Source organism: Phaenicophaeus curvirostris, chromosome 9 (genome assembly GCF_032191515.1).
Source record: "Phaenicophaeus curvirostris isolate KB17595 chromosome 9, BPBGC_Pcur_1.0, whole genome shotgun sequence".
In the NCBI taxonomy this organism is placed as follows: Eukaryota; Metazoa; Chordata; class Aves; order Cuculiformes; family Cuculidae; genus Phaenicophaeus; species Phaenicophaeus curvirostris.
The window spans coordinates 5,882,295-5,903,502 of NC_091400.1; the positions used below are offsets into that span (position 1 = coordinate 5,882,295).

A 21,208-nucleotide genomic window follows, 5' to 3' on the forward strand; every position below is an offset into this window, starting at 1 on the left:
TGAACTGAAGGAATTGCATAATTGCTTTCTCTTGTAAAAAGGGAATGTACTGGAACAAACTATGAGAAACTTCTCTCTTCTTTTGTGAAGTCTGACGTGTCTAGCTTCTGTTGTGCTGGAAAGCTTTTTGTGTTACCAGCGTGCAAAAATATTTGTATCTTGTGTGCATTTTTTTAAGTCGTGAAAGAGACCGAGAGAGACGTAGGTCCCGGGAAAGATCACCCCAGAGAAAACGCTCCAGAGAGAGATCACCCAGACGAGAGAGGGAGAGGTCGCCTCGAAGACCACGACGTGTTGTTCCTCGCTACACAGTTCAGTTTTCAAAGTTTTCCTTGGACTGGTATGTTTATAGTGCTAGATGTTTACCTACCTATCACTGATTGTGGGCACACGTTGCTGTGAGATGTGTAAACGCGAGTGTAATGAGTGTTAAATGATGACCTTAACATTAAAGAAAGATCAGATATGTAGTGGCTGAGAACCTTGTATGATAAACAACTTCTTGGTTCGTTGTTACTGTTGAGTGCCACTGCTTAATACCTTTATAATCCTGTTTAATAAATATCCCCTGATATGCTGGCGCCTTAATTGGAAGAGTGTTCAATAGTTACTCCTGCAAGATCTCTGAAAGTATTTCTTAGGCAGTGGGTTCTGAATTGTCAATGGAACCCTTTTTGGTTTTTTCTTTTATTCAAGGGTCCTCTTTGTGTAGTTTGTGCCCTTCTGTTGAGTGATATTTTCTTTCAGACTCACCTCAGTATTTATTACTTTGTTCTAAGATTGAGCATATTGAGATTGTCTGAATGACAAAAAATGCTGCATCAAGGCGCTTAGGATGTATAAAAGACCTCAGTGTCAAAAGGTCTTCCTAAAATTTCAATCCATGATGCTCTATCTTAAATATATTGCTCTTTAGATTTCATATATACAGTATTAAACATACAGTGGTTGTATTTCCAATTAATATACTTCTTATTTTGTGCTTTATTAATGGTTCTTTCATTGCTATATCTTTGAAATGATGTTGTTTATTTCAGCCGGAGCTGTGATATGATGGAGCTGAGGAGGCGTTACCAGAACTTGTACATCCCAAGCGATTTCTTTGATGCTCAGTTTACGTGGGTGGATGCCTTTCCTATGTCTAGACCATTTCAGCTGGGAAACCACTGTAATTTCTATGTCATGCATAGAGAAGTAGATCCTATAGATAAAAACACTGCTGTGCTTGACCCACCTGATGCTGATCATCTGTACAGTGCGAAGGTTTGTACAGGTTTCCAGTGTTATGACTATTCATCAGAATTTTTTTTTTACCAATAGGGTGAAAAAAGTGCATTTAACTGAACTGGAAATATTCTGCAGCAATTTGAGTAAAATAGCGCATTTTAAACTTTTCAGTTAAGAGCTAGTATGTAGAGCTTGAATCGTGACTGAAATTCAGTTTGGTTTTCTGTTACCAGAGCTGTCCTAAATCTTGTTTTTGCTGAGGTCTCTCTTCCATTTTCTGCACCCAGTTGCACTGCTGTGGTTATAGGAAAGAAAGCCAGCTCCTGACAGACCTTTGAATGTATTTCTTAGGCAATTCATTCCAATTGTTAATGGAGCCCTTTTTTTTTTTCTTCCCCCCTCAAGTATGCTTTCTGTGCAGTTCATGCCCTTCTGTTTAGTGATACCCTTTCAGATTCATCTCAGTATTTATTACTTTGTTGAAAGATTGAGCATATTGAGACTATCCGAATATCAAAAAATGCTGCATAAGGGTCCCTAATGATGTATAAAAGCCCTCAATGTCAAAATGTCTTCCTAAAACCTGTTGCATTTGAAATCTCTTTCAGTAAAAAAGATCTGAGGGTTCTAAGTTGATCTGGTTTGGAAGTATTTCATGTTAAAGACAGGTTTAGAAACAAAACAGCCTTTATTACCTCTATCTTGGGAAAGACTTTACTTGCCTTCTCAGTATAAAAAATTTGAAGCTTTGAGTCTAGTATGAGACAGGCAGTTTTTTTCAGTCTGTTGATGCAGAGCAAGAGCTCTCTTTCAGAAGGTTAAGCTTCAAAATATATTCAGTAACTGAGGAATACATTCTGTCTCATAGTATTAACCTGTTTAGGACATAAGGCAAGCTTGTTAGATACAACTGGGCTGACAGGATGCTGTGGGGATGCAGATGAGTTCTGTTCTTTTCTGATTGTGATGGAATGGAAGGAGTCTGTTTCCAGGAACGTACTCGGTGTGCTGCTTGCTGTAGGGTATTTGGCACGTAGCAATAACGTGTGAAGCATGTTGCTTACAGTTTATTTTTATAATAAGATCACACATTGCGCCCGTATGGGACAGATGGAAGTTGGTTCTTGGCAGACATTTTAACACTTCTTTCTACCATTTTATTTTACCTTTACTTGTAATATTTGGGACATTGAGGAACACTGGAATGTGTGTATTGGCAAGTTGTGGTCGTTTACCAGTCATAGTGGAGACCTTCACCAGCTCTGACTTCCACCGCAGGTGATGCTGATGGCTAGTCCTAGCATGGAAGATCTCTATCACAAGTCGTGTGCGCTTGCTGAAGATCCCCAAGAACTTCGTGATGGATTTCAGCATCCTGCCAGACTTGTAAAGGTAAATATGCTTCTGTGCCAGACCTTTTTGGCAATAAAGGTTGGTGTTGGGGCCTTAAAATATTTGTCAATAAGGGAGGAGTTTGTAGGCAGCTGAATAATGGCTTCATTTTTCCTCTGAAGAGACTTAATTTATGTCAATTCTTTTTCCACTTTATAGGAGCTTCCATCTTCAGTGCTTTTATATTTGCTGCTTTCAGCTTAGTCAAACAGCAGATATTTGGAGAAACCTGTATTAATTATTTAATAATTAACTTGTTGGCCTTTTTTTAAAAGCACTTAAGCTTTTTTCTTAAGGGCTCAGCTGTGAAGAGAACACAAATGAAGCAACAGTTAAGTAACCAGTGTATTAAATGATATTTAACTACTGTTAAACTGAACAACCTGTAGGTCCTGGGGTGCTTCAGGAAAACAGACTTGTTTTCCAGTCAAACTCCAGCATCTTAAAGCAAATGGAAGTACTTGAATTTATAGATAGAGCACTATTGTGATCTTATGTGCAACTTTGCTTCGTCACTTTTAAGGAAGAGCATCTATAAATATGTATTGGAATTAAGACACCGTTTAATTAGTATCTGTTTGTCTTTTGTGTTAGAAAGCTTTTGATTGCAAAGGAACAAGCCTATACTGATAAAGAATCTCGAAAGTCTAGCGGGCAAGAAGGAGTGATGATGTTTTAAACCTATTCCATTTCCGAAAAACTCTGTGGAAAAAAATAACTGAACTCTTTCTTGACTGACTTTCATTTCCAGATTGCAAGATAACGTGACAATTTACTTGCAGATTTCTCTGTGTGTGCTATGAAATATTATTTGTGCTTTGGGAAAATGACTCTTTACCCCTAGCAGGGGAACATTCAGAAGACTCTTTTTGTCTAGTTTTTAGTGGGTATGAAAGGCAAAGATGAAGCTATGGCTATTGGAGGACACTGGTCCCCATCACTGGATGGACCTGATCCAGAAAAGGACCCTTCGGTGCTGATAAAGACGGCTATTCGCTGTTGCAAGGCTCTTACAGGGATTGACTTAAGTGTGTGCACGCAATGGTAAGTACCGTACTGCAAAGCAAAGTGTGCTGTAGAAATACTTGTCTGTTACCAGAACTTTAAAAGAAAAGATGGGAAAACCTCTTTTTCATTGCCGGCTGCTCTTGGTAGTGCAGGTAAACTGCTCAAAGGATTTCTGTTTTGTAATAAGCTTGATTGGTGCCAACTCTGCTGAATACTGCATTAAGAACTAATTAAAAATTCTGGATTTATTTTGATGTGTTATGCTGTAATTTTTTTAATGGATGTGCATTGAAAATATTTTTCATTTTGTGCATAGCTGGAGAAGATCGTCAAGAGAACTTCATTTCATTGTTCTTTTGTTATAAATAAATAGCCGTTTATTATATAGCCATATTTTCTCTTGACGAGTCCTGTGTTAACACTCCTTACAGTTTTACTAGGAAAGTTTATCGTATGCTAAATTTAAAGCGCTTGAGCAACTGTTATCTGCACATTCAACCTATGTGTGCTAACCAACGAGTTGTATAAAAAAGAATTTTGTTGCTTTTCTCCTTTTCAATCGTGATACCTTTTTACAAATGTGCCAAAAGAGAAAATATGGCTTCCATAATTTTTTTCTTTAGATAAACTTCAAGGTCTTGCAGCAAAGTTTCTTTACTTGATGTGCTACAAGTGATCTAGGCTCTTTTAAAATGTATTGTAGAATTTTTTTTCCAACATGCTTCTTCCCTTGCAACAGGTACCGTTTTGCAGAGATTCGCTACCATCGCCCTGAGGAGACCCACAAGGGGCGTACAGTTCCAGCTCATGTGGAGACAGTGGTTTTATTTTTCCCGGATGTTTGGCATTGCCTTCCCACCCGCTCAGAGTGGGAAACCCTCTCCCGAGGATACAAGCAGCAGCTGGTCGAGAAGCTTCAGGGTGAACGCAAGGAGGCTGATGGAGAACAGGCACTGAACGCTAATCCCTTTTTCTATTTCTGCTTCTCACAGGCACAGGAACACAGGCACAAAATGCACACCACATACTACACAACATACATACATAGGAGGAACATAACTGGTAACAATGACTGGTAAACCAGCTTTCAGCAGTGTAGTGGATGTCGGTTTTTATTTTTGTTTCAGCTAGTTCCCTAACTTTAAATGTGTATGCTGATACCACAAACGGAATTAAATTGTGCTCCTGCTGCTCAGAAAATTTTTGATCATAGACGTAGTTGCTGGAATCTGGGACCAGTTGTTGAGTGAGATGCAGTTCACGAATAGCTGTCTTTAAACATTTTGCCATTTTCTAAAATTTCTAAATTCTCTCTTGTGGCCAGTTCTAATTGTGGTATTGGAAATTGAACAAACACTAGTCTGAAACATCTGAATTTCAGGCCATGTGGCTGATCAACATCTTGGAATAAGGGAAGGTCTGACTGAACAAAGAGTAATTTGGGGGATTTAAAATCTGGGGGAAGATCACACACTGCGTGGTTAATGGAGACCAGCAGTGTCTGTGTAACCCCAATATTCTTTGTGGTGTTGCTTATCACCCTTTTGTGTTCCACAGATCTGGCTTGTATTGGCTGAGTGGCACTGTGATCATTTATAAAGTGGTAGAATGTGTGTGTGAACTTGTCTAAATAATAACTTTAGGAGAAGACTGTCTGAAACAGTTGTGACCTTGCACAGATCAGCAACAGAATTTAAAAAATAACTGAGATGCTTTCACGCTTTCTGAATGATAATTTCTAAATTTTATTTGTCAGGATGAAGAGGAGAAGGATGATGGGGAAGCTAAAGAAATCTCTACACCTACGCACTGGTCTAAACTGGATCCAAAAACAATGAAGGTAACTGGCACTTTTCTTAGAATTTGATTCTGTTGTACATTTTCATTTTTAAGGCACAATCCGGTGTAGAATATACAGCTGTATATTCCCTTGGCTGAGAAAAACAATATCAGTAGTGTTTGATCTTCCTCACTGATTCTGTAGGTATCAGTTGTGATATCACAGTATGCGACTGTGACTCCTGATATTAATAAGTGAATACAGCTGATTGAAGCCATTGTGAGCTTTTGAACTTTTTGCAATTAAAATGTGCTGCATATGGTATATTAACTGGAAAATGGAAGTTCTACAGTAAGTTCTACTTGCATAAAATAATTAGAGGTATAAAATACTTTAAAGTTAGCTCGAAAAGGAAATAATTATACAAAAAATGTCACAAGGTGTTATAAGCATTTCCTCAAAAGAATTAATAGTAATAAACTATTTTACTGTAGTAAAATCTTTTTCCCTGCCCTGTGAAAAGTCCCTCAAACGGTCAGGGTGTTCTTTGAGAACACAGATTTAAATGTGGTATGTTTATATAGATAAATTTTAGTGGTTTTCAGCGCAGTTAAAAAATACAATTATCTTTTCAATGCTTTTACTTAATTTTTACTTCACCTTTTCTGCTAATCGCATGTTTTGCAATGTCACTGGTTGACGCCACTTACAGAGCTTTTATTTACCAGGTAAATGACCTTCGCAAAGAATTAGAAAGTCGAACCCTTAGCTCTAAAGGACTGAAATCTCAGTTGATTGCTCGACTGACAAAGCAGCTGAAAGTAGAGGAACAAAAAGAAGAGCAGAAGGAGCTGGAGAAGTCTGAGAAAGAAGAGGAAGAGGAGGAGGATAGGAAATCTGAAGATGACAAAGAGGTATAAGTCTTGTTGAATTACATAAAATTATGTATGAAATTGGTATAAATATATGTATGTGTAACAAGTACAGGAACTTGCCTAGTTCTGTTGGGATGATGTAGTTCTCAAATGACTGTGCAGGGAGCTCTTGCTGTAACTTGAGCTGTTGAATTGGCACAAAACCTGGGCAAGTTTTAATTTCTCTCTATCAGCAAAGTCTGCCAAATCACGCAGCTGCACTAAGGGTGTCTGAATTAACGTCAGACCTTAAATCTACAGAAAAATAAATCCCAAGCTCCTCAGAAAAACTATGCTTGAGAAAGGTGGATACGCTTACCAAGATTTCCACTTCTTAAACCTACATGAAAACTGACTGCAGTTGTATTGGTTTTCAGTACTAGTTAGTCTTTTTTGATATTTCACGAGGGCAAAAAAGATCAGGGCAATATGGCTAAAGCTCAGCCTCAGAAAAGGGCCATCAATGTCTGGAAAATGTATTCTGTGTTAGTTCCTTTTAAACTTGCCTTTTTGTGTGTTACCCGTTAACCAATACAGCATGATTTGAAGTTTTGTATGTCTGTGATTAGCAAGCAAAGGCCCATGTGTTTGCTAATTCTGTCAGCTGCTGCATTCTCCCACAGCTTGGATGGGCTTCAGCTGTCCTGGGGTTTCTTTCCACACTTGCTTTAAGGTTGGGGAGGGAGCTTTGGTTGTGCTCGCTTTTCTGAAAAGCACAAGCTCTGCCATGACCGTTTTCCATTCTCTTTATTCAAAGCAGTGATTCCTAAGAACTAATATATAGGTTTAACTTTGGAATGTATAGGTTCAGCTTTGGAATATGCTGTATGTTATTTTTTGCCTCTTTTTAGGAAGAAGAAAGAAAACGTCAAGAAGAACTGGAACGTCAGCGTCGGGAGAGACGATACATCTTGCCTGATGAACCAGCGATCATTGTACACCCTAATTGGGCGGCAAAGAGTGGGAAGTTTGACTGTAGCATTATGTCTCTTAGTGTTCTTCTGGACTATAGATTAGAAGACAATAAAGAACATTCCTTTGAGGTAACTATGCTACTTACAGCTAGCCGTTCTTTTTAATTCTGTATGATAACTCTAGTATTCTTAAATTGTAAAAATTTACAATGTCATAGTAAAATAAAATTTAAACATGTTAATTTCTTTTTGCAATACCGAGAAAAAATTGCCCAATCATTGGTACGTGGTTTACAATAGCAGGATGTGTGGTATCAAGAAGAAACGTGTAGATTTTCAGCGAGTTTAGGTCCCAAACGGCTGCAGTAAAGAAGAGAGGCATCTTCATAAAGTCGTTTGAGGTCTCCATACTCAAAGCAGATAGTAAGAAATCTGAAACTGTGAAATTCTGACTTGGTGCAAGTTGGCAAGATAGCACCTCGTAGCTGTTTAATCATAACTGTACCTGGTTTTTATGTACATTTTAAAGCTTTTTGTTGGTTGTCTCTCATCCTTCTTTATGCGCAGGTATCGCTGTTTGCAGAGCTCTTCAATGAAATGCTTCAGAGAGATTTTGGTGTCAGAATTTACAAAGCACTGATTTCTCTCCCAGAGAGGGAGGACAAAAAAGACAAAAAAAGCAAAAAGGATGAGAGAAAAGAGAAAAAAGAAGAAAAAGATGATGAAACGGATGAGCCAAAACCTAAGAGGAGAAAATCTGGAGATGATAAAGACAAAAAAGAAGACAGAGACGAAAAGAAGGTCTGCAGTTAGTTCATATGAAGTACTGCCCTGTCTGGATCAGTATCGGTTTCTATTTCAACTTAACTGTATTGCTTTCATAGAATCATAGAATCACCAGGTTGGAAGAGACCCAATCTTGTAGTGTTAGTCCATTGATTTGAGTTGATCTGTTTAAATATGCTTTGATCATTTTTGGCAATTTAAAAACTTTACAGGTGTATTTTGGGATATTTTAATTGTACCTCTTAGATTTATGTGGTTTTTTTAAAGTGACTGTATGTAAGCATGCAAATTTTGAATGAAGTGTAGTGAGGTTTTTACTCTCCTCTTTTGGTTTTGACTGGATGAATTATTAGGAACTTTTGTTACAGAGGGAAGATAAAAGAAAGGATGATTCTAAAGATGAAGAGGAAACTGAAGATGACAATAATCAAGAAGAATATGATCCGATGGAGGCAGAAGATGCTGAAGATGAAGATGAAGGTATCTTGAATTATGAATTTTGTGTCTTTCAGATTTTATTTTTTTTTATTGCTACTGAATGTTTTGTTTCATGCTGGAGAACGCTCTGGAACCAGACAGTTTAAAATAACATTACTAGACTGATTTTCTTTCAGTAATTCTGACCAGACTACTTAAAATGTAAGTGCCTTTATGCTAGGCGTTGTATGAACACAGTTAACATAAACTAGCTGTGGTGCTCAAAGTGAGGCATGTGTATAGAAGTGGTTTTATTTTTTTCAGAATGCAGACCACTCGCAACTCCCATTGAAGTCAGTAGGAGATGTGAGTATTCAGCACCTCTGAAAAACCAAGCCACTTTCACGTGCCTAACTTCCTATTCCTCACTTCTAAAATGTCACCTTGTTTTTATTAGGCCAGGGTGTAGCGTGGGGTGCGCTTTACATGACGTTATGAGGAGCTGGTTTCTGTTTGGGTGGAGTTCTGTTTGCCTGAAGAAATGGGGAGAGGGGCTGCAGAGCTTCACTGTCTCCAGGGAGCAGCAGGGACTCTTTCCCTGCTCAGAGGCTCAGAAAGGCGTCAGACATGGCATATGTTTTTTGGTTTGTACTTCTTTGGGAGTTCTGCCCTTTTGTGAAGAGTTTTTGCTAGAGGTGTGGGTTTGAACTGCTTAGGTATTGCAGTCCCAGCGTTTTCAGCTGCGTTTTTGGCAGAGTACTGCACCAGCCTGAAAAAAATCAGTGCTAATCTGTGGTTTCCAAAATAACTCTTCTTTGCTTATCATCTGGCTGTGAGGGTGCCCTGGACTTGTCTGTTCTGTCCCATCATCTGTCCTTGTGCCCTTCCCAGCCAGAGTTGCTGAGACCAATCCAATGTGCCATGGAGGTGCAGGAGAAAGCAATTGGTTCTCAGAAACGTGTTGGCAAAAATAGCCAAGTGTTGTGATACGTAGTTTTTTTCCAAAGTTTTCCTCACAAGAAAGGTGAGCTTAAAGCTGAATTTGATTCTCTGACCAGAGATTTGAATATAAGGTACAGAACTGCATGCCATAATCCATCTCTGCAGTCATCGTACTCCTCTTTCTCTCTCGATTTTAGATATCCTGCCTAGCTTTAAACAAAAACCTGCTGGGTTTGATTCACATCTTTATTAGGTGTGATTTGTAACTTCTTGGATCTAAATCATAATGTCAGCAGTACCTCACTCAGGCATGGGTATAAACACATGCCTTTAATTATGTAGATTTTTATGACATATTTGAGAGTGAGTAGTACTGGCTTTGTCCTAATAAGAGTAACTGTAGCTGAATGCAGACTCTGCCAAGCCTCGTTAGGGGAACTGTGGCAATTTTCTGCCTGCCATGTAGATGGCGATGCTAGCAGGACTCATTTTGCCCTTGGTAGTATTTGTTTCAGCTCTTCTGTCCTGTGTGTGTTACAGAAACACGGGGGAAAAAAATCACAAATGGTTTATGTTAAAATAAGACCTGAGAAAAATCAAGATTTAACAGGTCTCACGTCAACACCATTTGGGGTTTTTTTCTGTTTTTCAGGGAAATATGTTGATTTCAGATATTTGGGGATTTATGTGAACTTTTTCAATGAGCAGATGTGTTTGAGATAGTGGTTGTATAATGGTTTGTTGTGGGTATGTTGAATTTTCTTTCCGTTTTACAGACCGTGATGAAGAGGAAATGAACAAACGGGAGGACAGAAGAGAGGGAAATAGGCATTGTAAGGAGAGGCCGACTAAAGACAAAGTAATTAACATCTTTCTTAACAACTACGTATAACCTTGTTAGAGGTGTCCCAGTTAGAGCTTAGCTTCGTTATAAGAACTGTTTGCACTCTTTGATTCCTTCAGCACTTCTAGACTGAAAGATTAAGTGTGCATAGAAGTTATGGAACATGTGACAGCTCTGGGTGTGGCGCTTACAACCCGCTTTCACTTAATTTTTAAAGTTCATTGGGTGGAAGCTGCTGGAAAAACTTTGAGACAATGATCTATCAGAAAGATGTGAGGGCTTAGCGCTGTGTGTGCACGTAAGAGGCAGCAGGTGTGATTGGTTTGTCTGTTATTTCAGCTGCTGGATTCTGACATAAGAAAAGCAAGAGCTTAGCTTGAATGATAAACTGGCTTTTCAGCTGTGAAGCTTTGAATCATTGTGTGATGTTTTTACGTCTCCCTGTAGGAAAATGGATGCTTTTTTATGTCATAAGGTCAATAGTTTGCTTCTAGAGTTCAGACTAAGTTACTTAAACTTTCTTTATAAATGCAAGGATAAAACAAGTGTCTGATTATCTTGAATTTTTTTTCTTCAAGGGAAAATAGGTGATGTAGGAATAGGAATAATGGGACAATGCAGCTGGATGCCCATTCATTATGTGATTTTGAAGTGAAATTCCCATAAACAGCTTTTCAGTAAAATAGCCGATTGGAAGGAGAAGGGATGTTTAGTATTACTTGTTTAATTAGGTTAATTTTTAATTTATTTGACATACTAGCATCAACAGAAGGAAGGCATACCTACCAGGTGTTACTGTCCTTTGCTGTAATTCTTATAAGTATTTAAAAGATACCCTATTTTAGATAGCTTGCTTATGTTATATTTTGCTCAGTAGGTAAATTGTAGTTATATTAATTGCTTGACTGAGAGGAACCGTAAAATGAACAGAGGAAAACCGGTTGACTGAAAAGTTTGTGTGTTTAGTAGATGGTGTTAAAATGCTATTTTAACTTCCTAATGATCCCATAATGAATTTCCTGTAGGAGAAAGACAAGACGCAGATGGTAACTGTTAATAGGGATCTTCTGATGGCTTTCGTTTATTTTGATCAAAGTCATTGTGGATATCTTCTGGAGAAGGACATGGAGGAGATCCTGTACACTCTCGGGCTACACCTGTCACGTGCTCAGGTCTTGTATAGAAATCGCTTTTGAAAGTTTTGCAGGAGCGCTGTGTATGGGATGAATACAGCTTGGCTTCTGAAGCCTGTTACTTACATGCTTGAGCCCTCATTTTTCTGTAGCCACTTAATATTTACAATGAAATACTAGTTTCATCTTTTAAAAATTATCTTGGAGTGAAAAGGTGGAGTTTGCAGCTCTTGCTGTCGTAGCTTTTGTCTCATAGTTGTATCTTTTTTTTTTTTTTCTCTCTTCCCTAACTTTTTTCCATTTAAGCCCCTGTTTGTTAGAGTTCAAAAAGCTGTGCAATTTCTCTCAGTTTCCAAGTTAAAATGTTCTTGTCTAGGTAAAACAATGTCTGTGTATTAAGTAACACTGTACTTCTTCCCCGGCTGTGTTTTAGGTCAAGAAGCTCCTTAATAAAGTAGTACTGAGAGAATCTTGCTTCTACAGAAGACTAACAGACACTTCTAAAGACGAAGAAAATCAAGAAGAGTCTGAAGAGCTCCAGGAAGATATGTTAGGTGGTATTATTGATTATTTTTTAAGCCACAAACGTCCAGAGAATTGTTTCTGTGCGAATGATAGTGAGAGTTCGGAGACACTTTCTTGCAGAAACTAATTCAGGTGTGCAGGGAACCTGCCAGTTTGAAAAAGCACATCTTGGACAGTTCATAAATCACAGTATTTCTAGCTTCCAACACATCTGGGTGCATCTGTAGGATATATCTTAATATCTCAGAACAGGAAGGAGGGCAGAGGTTAATGTTGGATGTTGATGAACATCTCTAATTCACAGCAGTTTTACAGTCAGGAGGATCAGTGTTGTAAGCAGAGCAGAATGTGGGTTTTGAAGATAAATTACTACACAAAGCAGGCGTAGAAGAATGTCATGAAAAAACCATGCTCCTTTTGCGAGGGGGGACCAGGGTCAGGAGGGAAGAGAGAAACATGAGAGACCAGCAAACCTGAATCCAAGTTTATTGTTTTAGGAATTTATTCTTTTAAGAAACTTTGAGATTGGTCACTAGAACTGAAAAAAGACAGAATTATTATTTCCTAATGCTACTTAATTTACTACAGGAAACAGATTACTGCTGCCATCCCCTACTGTAAAGCAAGAATCAAAAGCCATAGAAGAAAATGTCGGCCTCATCGTGTACAATGGAGCGATGGTGGATGTTGGGAGCCTTTTGCAGAAGCTGGAGAAAAGTGAAAGGGTGCGGGCAGAGATAGAACAAAAGCTTCAGTTACTAGAAGAAAAAACAGGTGGGATGTTACTTTTACTTACATGAGTACAAGATGCTAAGACGTTTGAGGCAGATAGATTAGTTTGAGTAACATGTGATCTAAATTTCTTAGTTGTTTAATTGCCATGAACTTATATTTGCCATTTCCCAAGCCCTTTGAACTCGCTCACCAAGTGTTGTACTGTTGTCACCATGCTGAAATGCTTTATTATTTAAGTTGAATGCAAGACTTGCAGATGCAGTCAGAATTGTGTTATGAAATGGGAATCATAGAATCATAGAATAGTTTGTGTTAGAAGGGACCTTAAAGATAATATAGTTCTAACCCCCACACGGGATTTAAAGTTCTTTAATAGTTAGTGGTTGTGCTGTTGGCCTGTAAATGGAATATTAAGATGCAAAGTACATGGCATTGGAAGTGAATAACTTCTCTTTTATTCTAAGATGATGATGAAAAGACCATACTACAGCTGGAGAATTCTAACAAAAGTCTGTCTGCGGAGCTTAAAGAAGTGAAAAAGGACCTGGGCCAACTGCAGGAAAATTTGAAGATCTCGGATGATAAAAATTTGCAGTTTGAGAGTCAGCTGAATAAGACAATCAAAAATTTAGCTACTGTTATGGATGACATACAGAGTGTTCTTAAACAGGTTAGAATTGTTTAAATCTGCTTTTGTTATTGTATGCTGCCTTCCTGTAGACCAAATTATCAGAATAAAAACTGCAGAGCAAAAAAAACCCGAATTTTCACATCCATTCAGGGCAGCAGCATCTTAACATATATATATATATTTATATATGATGCTGAGCATGATATTGATTATTTAAAGATAACAAATAAAATGTATTTTTTGAAGCTTGAAACATGTTCTCAACTTTTATGAAATTTATTTTTTAAATAGATTAAATGTATTTAAAGTGTAAAAAAAATGTTTTTTCAAATGTATTAATTACATTAAGTATTAATTTAAATATAAAGCCATCTTAAATGTTTTCCTGTCCTGATCTTGGCTGTCCCCAATAGTCCAAATCTGCTCTTCCATTTGATCAGTTAAGAGTATTTTTTCAAGGCAGAACTTAATTATTTCACTCTATGTTGATGTATTTCAGTAAAATGAGTTTTAAACAAACAAACAGCTTGCAAACGTTTAGACATAAAGTGAGGCTTCTGGGGATGTTCTTTGTGCTTCTTTTCAGAAGTGTTTAGGTCACATTTCATTTCTGCCCCTCAATATAGTGGAAATATGAATTGATTATAACTAAACTGAGTGAGACGTAGGTTCACACGGTGTCTGAAGTTGTCACCAAATAATATCTGTGTCTCATGCTGCTTTGCAGTTCACATGAGAAATACTGATTCTAGAACTCACGTTATCTTCTCCCCTTTTTCTTTTAAAGGATATCATGAAGAACGAAGATAAAGATCAGAAATCCAAAGAAAACGGAGCAAACGTATGATAAAACTGCTGCTGTTTAGAAGAATGGTGTTACATAATGTAATATAAATCATGATACCAGAATGTATGGGAAGTGATGCATGTTCGATTTTAGTAGTATAAATATCTTAGTTCCAAAAGATGTATAAAGTTTTATGAACGTGAGTGTCTACTCCTGAAGATTGCTTGTAATTCTTAGCATTCAATTTGAGACACTCCTCGAGTGAAAATAATTTTGCATTGCAAAATGGTTTAGGATGAACTTTGTTATAGTTTTATCCCTAATAAAGTTCATCAACATAATGAAACAGTAGCAAGTATTTAATTACCAAATGTTTTTCATTAAAGTCTAGTGAAATCAAAATTTTCGTTATTTATAGAATTGCCATTTTTAGGATTTTATTTTTATTTCAGTCTAATTAGTCTTTTCAAATATCAATCACAAGGTAGCATGCTGCTTAGTTTTGCAAGTAAAGGGTTTTTTTTTTAAAAAAAAGCTTCTGAGATTTTTTTTTTTAACTTGTCACAACTTTCTTTTCCCTTCCAAATGTAACTTTCTTCCCCAAAGCTGCTTGTGTTAAGGCCTCATGATACGCAGTAGTCCAGATGAGTTAAGAAAGCAATAGGAAACTACCAAATCGCTGGTAGGGTTGTGAGGTTTATATGAAAATACATGGGCCTGTTTTAAGTGTTTGTCGTTTGTGTTCCTTTCATTGTTCTTATCTTTGGATTAATACATATGCTTCTTTTTAATAACAAATGCAGTGTATTAAAATGTGTGGTTGGATACCAGGCCGGTAGATGTCAGAATAATGCCTTATGTAGAGAAAAAGCTACCCAACTGCCGGAAACCACCTTTAATTAATTTGAGACTTCTTTCTTAACATGTGTAAACCCTTCTGAGACTGTAGCCCAACAAAAGCATGGATACCCAAGTACCAGTAATCCACCTTGTAATTACTAAAGACCCAGCTTGGTTTGCTGGGGGTAGGTAAGGTTGCTTGCCTTTTTTTCACAAACCTGTAGAGATCGGATCTTAAAAGTGAACGGGGCATCATTGTCAAGGGCAGCATATTCAAGTACTGCAAGAGATGAAACCGTAGTTTGGTGCAACTTGTAGGAAAATTAAGGGATTTGAAGGTTGGGACAGAAGTGTTTTCTAACAGAAGTGGTTAATTTTAGCAGACTTTGTTTTAGCCTAGATGTCCTAGGTAACTAAATACCTGTTAGGAGAGTCCAAGTGCCATAATATGCATGAGTAACCTATACGGAAACTCATGTAGATTTGCCGAGACACATATATTAAAATGCCTGAATATATGTTCAAAAGAGTCCAAGCAGGTGATTTTATCACTGACCTTTCTTGGCTCTTTTGAAGCTAGGCAAGTAAAATATTTTTTCATTAAAACAACGTGTATAACAGTTCATCTCAGCTGAGTTGCTGTATAATAGCTTAACTGTCCATGCTAGGGTAGGAAGTGCTATAAACTCACCAGTTATTGCATACAAGTACACAGCAAGTGCATGCTTTATGGATTAAGGGAGAGCATCTCATTAGAATGGTGAGAAATCAACCTTATGAAAAGCATCATCCGTGGTGTACAGATGATGTTAACTTCTTTTGTAACTAGATTATATTTTTCACCTTTACCTTTGTACGAACTGTTGCCAGCATGTTGCGTTTGACGTTGAGCACCGTTTGTTTAAATGGACTTGAAAGGATTGCATTTGAAATAAGTCATGGTATTTTTTGCAGGGGTGTTTTTACTTTAAACTGCTGAGCTGAAAGCAGTTGTAGAGACAAACAGGCCTCATCTCGTGTTTCAGTGAGTGGCCCTGTGAGAGCGTTGCTAGAGCAACACAAATTTTTACAGTATTAAAGGGAAAAAGTGTATGTTAGAATGAGCGTAATCTTTCTCTATATTGCTTTGATGTAACAGCGTTTTACATACTATGTACAGTCTGCATTTATGTTGGAAAGGAAAAGGGTAAAGAATAAAGGAAAAACCCAAGAAGTTTGACAACCTACACAGAGCTTGACCAGTCTCCTGAAGCACAACCAACCTGAGGAAGGACAGACACCTCTGCAGACTGGTTTAGGTCGCTTTGCCAAACGTAACAGGGTTCTCTACATACACAGCATCAATCCTGGTCCTTAGCTAATGTTTTTTTGTTAATATTCCCAGAAATAGAACTAATTCTTAAGAAAACTGAATAGAGTATTAGTAGTGGAGGTTTGGAGAAGCAATCTTTTGTCACTTCTAATTTATGAACAATGTTTTTCCATTTCATGTCTGCCTCTTTCCACTTCTAAGTCTTTCATAGTGTATCAGCTGCTGGCGAAAGCCTGGTGAAAGCGAGCCTAAGCCAGGTCTTACCCAAGATATCTCGATATCCATTTTGTTTTTCATATTAAAATCATTGTAGATGCTCTGTGGCAAGTAGTAGATCCCAGACTGCCTTGTTCGGTAGAGGCACTGATAACAGCAGGCCAGAAAATGGGGTCTGATCTGATCTTAGAGATTACTTCCCTTCCATTTTGTATTTGGTATAGTACAGGGGAACTGAGGAGTTAAAAGGTATGGGTCTGCGAATACGGCCACGAAGAAGGTTCCATGGGATATATCTGCATGCAGAGTGGTCTAGAATGAAGTAGACGCTTGAGGCACCTTTGCTTTTGCTCTGGTAGCGCAGAGGCAGAAGTGGGTGGTTCCGATGCTGCACAGCAACAGCAGCAAGAAGACAAAGCCAAGTTTTGCCAGAGTTTTCTGAGGTGTTGTGAATTGCACACGGGGTAACACAGCTGCTTCTGCCACTGCTGCATCTTCTACTGTGATGAAGAGACATAACATTTGCTTGGCTCGCCCAGTGCTTGATGCTTGTGCCTGTAGCACTTAGGTACTGCTGCAAAATCACCTCCCAGCCTCTTGCTTGGCTTTCTGGTGTCTTCTGAGTCCGTGTGGGGCACCTGGGAGGGTGCAGCGGAGAAGGTGGAATTCTCTGACGTACGTGGGTTCCCACATATCCAGCATTTCCGACTGAGCTGTGTCAGGGGCTAACGTTGCAAAGCCCAGTCCTGTAACCTAACATTTGTTCAGTGTTTAACTGCTTTGAGAGACAAATGGCTCTTGTTCCCTCTTTCTTCTGAGTAATGTTCTGCGTGAATCCTGTTTGGAATTCTGTAATAGTTAACTTTCACTGATCGTTCTATCAGGAATGTGCACAAAATGTGTGTTTTCTCTTGCTTCTTTGTAATATTTGTACCCAGATCAGGTTCTTACCTTGAATGCATTTGTTTGGTGCGGTTTATATTTAAAAATATAAAATAATTCATTTTGAGTGACTGAGTCTTGTGACCAGCAAAGGATTGCAAAGAGTCTGGGTAGCACCGTCACTATGTTTGTGCTGGGATTTCTAGAAAGCAGAAATGGTTCCAGTAGAAATTCAGGCGGGACTTGTACGTTGCCATGTACTCCATCAATAAAAAAGGCAGCAATCATGAATACTTTGGCTCAGCCATCAAAAGTGCTGGTGTTTTCCCACCACCCTTCTATGTTTCTGCATATCGGGTCTCTTTAGATGTATGGCACAAGAATAGTTACAGTAAAAAGCTCTAATAACAAATTGCATTACTTTCAAGGGGAAATAATTTTCCTTTCTTTATTCATCCACCATGTAACCCATGGCATCATGATATGGAGTGTAAATGTTCAGTTTTGGAGCACGCTAGATGTTGCCTGAAGTCCTGTATTTCATGGTGTTTCAGCCATGGTTAGGAGCATTGCTTTTGAATTTCGAGATACCAAGTACCTGAATTTGTAGTGCAAGCCTTTGACACTGCAGTCGTTTCTGCTTCTGATTTCTTGTGTCCTGCTGGGTTTTAAACTGCTCTCTTTAATGAGTGGATTCTAACTTGTTTGAGTCAGGCCAGGCACCTGACGATACCTGTAAGAACCAGAGTCTTTTTGGGTGCGGTGCGGCAACCCTGCAAGCTGTGGTATCCAGCCCAAGGTTAGTTCAGTTCTCTTTTAATCTTCTCTCTAGAACGACAGCGCTGTAGTGCTGCTGGGTAGGTTGGTTTGTTATGTGCTGCTGTTGGATTTGTTGGTGCTGGGTTAGGAGTTTTTCCCCAGTTCCTCGGCACCACACTGCACTTAGGCCATTGACGGAGCACGTTAAGCTGCAGGTGCATGTTGAAATACTGCCTTGGTTGGAACTTAGAGTGGTGAGGCCCTGGCACAGGTTGCCCAGGGATGTTGTGGCTGCCCCATCCCTCAAGCTGTTCAAGGTCAGGTTGGATGGGGCCTTGGACAACCTGACCCAGAGGAAGGTGTTCCTGCCAAAGCCACATGTTTTGATGGGGAATTGATTCCTGCATTATTTTCCCTTGCGCTAGGGAGGGGCACAAGTGAAAGGATCCCATTGACTGAATTGTTGGTCACATTTCATTGCGAACAAATGGCTGGGGAGAAGGGAAAGAGTGTAGAAGAGGAATGCTGCGAAGAATCCCAGCCTGAACTCTTCCACTCTACTTGTCAGCAAATAATTTCAGAGTATAATTTGCTTTTTTATTTGCTTGCAGCCTCTTTAGTGGCAAGCAGGAGGATTTGTTTGCGTGCGAGTTGTTTTTTTTTTTTCCCCTGTATTGCTTAATTCTTTTTGGTCTTCCTGACACTGAGTTATCCAGGTACATTCCTGTCTTGTCGTGCCAGAGGCAGAAACGGCTGGAGAACGGCAGCCTTCGCGTTCGATCCCGTTATAGCAGGGCTGGATGGTAGCCAGCAGACCAGCGCATAAAAAAGCAGGAATTGTTGCCACAGTTATGTCATAAACAGTTGGAGATGGAAATACCTTGTTCTGCTGGCCTCGAAACCCACCTGTCTCAGACGAGCCTGATTTACCCTAAGAGTCCATTGCACGTGCGCGGAGGGAAAGTTAAAGCAGGCAGCATCTACTGTAAAAGAAATGTACGTGCGGGCTGGGGAGATGGGCTCACTCTTTCAGCCCGCCTCTCATAAGCAATGAGAGAATTTTGGAAGTTCTTTTAAACATCCGGAAAGATGCCCATCTGTTTCACAACCGTTAGTCTAAGTCTTCTGGAAGAGACTTTGCAGCTCGTCTCCTGATGCCTTGCCTTATCAAACTACCACTGGAGCAATTCGGGACTTTATCAGGTACTTTATGTTAAATGTAACTGATAGAACATTTGTGTTACAAGTTGTAAAATCTTGGGGAAGGGTTTCCAAATGCAACTTGAGCTTAGTCTTAGAATAGAGAAAAGCTAGTACTTGTCAAATATCTCCTCTGATAGCAGGAAGCCGTGTCTAATGCGACTGAACACATGAGAATCATAGAATCATAGAATAACCAGGTTGGAAGAGACCCACCGGATTATCGAGTCCAACCATTCCTATCAATCACTAAACCATGCCCCTCAGCACCTTGTCCACCTGTGCCTTAAACACCTCCAGGGAAGGTGAATCAACCACCTCCCTGGGCAGCCTGTTCCAGTGCCCAATGACCCTTTCTGTGAAGAATTTTTTCCTAATGTCCAGGCTAAACCTCCCCTGGTGGAGCTTGAGGCCATTCCCTCTTGTCCTGTCCCCTGTCACTTGGGAGAAGAGGCCAGCTCTCTCCTCTCCACAACCTCCTTTCAGGTAGTTGTAGAGAGCAATGAGGTCACCCCTCAGCCTCCTCTTCTCCATGCTAAACACCCCCAGCTCTCTCAGCCGCTCCTCGTAATGAGGATTTGCTGCTTACCAAGAAGGTGGCATGGCCCACAGCCCAGCTGAAGTGCCCCTGCTCCAATGCACCCAGCCTGGGCAATGAACAGGAGGCACTGGAAGCCACTGTGCTGCTAGAAAGCCACAACACGTTTGCCATTGCTGAAACTTGGTGGGATGAATCCCGTGCCTGGAGCGCGGCCATTGATGAGGAAGGAAGGGTCGAGGCGTTGACCTCTACATCAAGAAATTTTAGTTTATGATTTTGAGAGAGTCCTTGAGTCCCTTATTTTCACCTCCATCCGTTTCAGTTGCCCCTTTTCTGACGCGTAACGTGGCTGGCTGACTCAGAATGTAAATTTATTTGGTAAATCAATTACATAATTTCATCATCATCATCTCTCTTGCTGCAGTAACACACAGAGAGGTTTCTGAGCAGTTAGGAGCTCTCTCACAGTTTATTTAATCGATTGCCTTTGAAGACATGTCTATGTGAATTTCACTTATTTAGACATTTGATGTCGAAGTGATGTTTTCACGGTTTTGTTTTCCTTTCTGGAAGTTTCAATGAAACCAATTTGCGCATCTACATTTAGGCAATTTTCTAGTTAAAATTGATGTACGCTGTGACTTCTCTTCCATCCTATTAACATAACTTAACATTAAAACTATTATTCTTGCTAGCCAACCATTTATTTTTCTCTATTAAAGAAACACAACGTCTAATTTGGATTCTAACCGCGCGGCTGCGAGCGCGGGAACGAACGACCGGCGGAACCCCATCGCGCCGGGGGCTCTTTCCGACCCGGAGCCGTTTCCCGGTCCCGCCCCATAAGGCCCCTGGGCGGGTTCGAACCGCTCCGCCCCCATCCCATCCCCGCCCCGCGGCCCCGGCCGCCATTTCCTGCCCCGCCCCGCGGCCCCGGCCGCCATTTCCTGCCCCGCCCCGCGGCCCCGGCCGCCATTTCCTGCCCCGCCCCGCGCGCCGCGCTCTTTCCGGCGCGGGCGAACGCAACATGGTGGGCGCGGGGCAGCGCGCGCGGCGGGGAGGGGGGTGGCGCAGCGCTCGCGGAGCGGGCGGGAAAGGGGGTTGAGGGGTGGAATGTGGCCCCTGCGCGCCCAGGGTAAGGGTGTTTCCTTCCCCTCCCCCCGCTTTTTAGGGTTGTTTCTGGAGAATTAGGGGTTTATCTCGGCTTCATTGAAAAAAAAGACGTGTCTGCCCCGTCCCTGGAGGTGTCCCGGGGCAGGGGGGATGGGGCTGTGAGCAGGCTGGGGCGGTGGGAGGTGGCCCTGCCCGTGGCGGGGAGGGGGTGGAGCTGGATGGGTGTCGAGGCCCCTTCCAACCCAACCTGTTCTATGATCCTGAGAGCCCTGTCTGTCCTGAACGCGGGGCAGGTCTCCTATATCCCACC

General features: G+C 40.2%; 1 protein-coding gene and 1 non-coding gene across 4 annotated transcripts in view; both read left to right on the top strand.

The window, feature by feature from the left end:
* The window catches only part of CCAR1 (cell division cycle and apoptosis regulator 1), a 30,249-nt gene extending 12,832 nt beyond the window's left edge, over positions 1-17,417 (top strand). For 2 of the 3 annotated variants that reach the window (XM_069864177.1, XM_069864178.1), the window contains 17 exons: positions 179-340; positions 1,038-1,263; positions 2,506-2,619; positions 3,497-3,663; positions 4,367-4,577; positions 5,384-5,467; positions 6,136-6,321; positions 7,173-7,364; positions 7,803-8,036; positions 8,390-8,501; positions 8,763-8,804; positions 10,157-10,239; positions 11,250-11,396; positions 11,791-11,911; positions 12,471-12,656; positions 13,082-13,287; positions 14,036-17,417. In XM_069864177.1, coding sequence (XP_069720278.1) covers positions 179-340; positions 1,038-1,263; positions 2,506-2,619; positions 3,497-3,663; positions 4,367-4,577; positions 5,384-5,467; positions 6,136-6,321; positions 7,173-7,364; positions 7,803-8,036; positions 8,390-8,501; positions 8,763-8,804; positions 10,157-10,239; positions 11,250-11,396; positions 11,791-11,911; positions 12,471-12,656; positions 13,082-13,287; positions 14,036-14,095 — 2,533 coding nt within the window. In that variant the 3' untranslated portion in view covers positions 14,096-17,417. The remainder of the gene's footprint in view (positions 1-178; positions 341-1,037; positions 1,264-2,505; positions 2,620-3,496; positions 3,664-4,366; positions 4,578-5,383; positions 5,468-6,135; positions 6,322-7,172; positions 7,365-7,802; positions 8,037-8,389; positions 8,502-8,762; positions 8,805-10,156; positions 10,240-11,249; positions 11,397-11,790; positions 11,912-12,470; positions 12,657-13,081; positions 13,288-14,035) is intronic. The other variant, XM_069864179.1, reaches the window with a different exon arrangement.
* LOC138724435 (small nucleolar RNA SNORD98) lies at positions 3,282-3,345 on the top strand. Its single transcript, XR_011338061.1, has one exon. It is a non-coding gene; the product is annotated as a small nucleolar RNA SNORD98 (small nucleolar RNA).
* Positions 17,418-21,208: the final 3,791 nt, after the last annotated feature.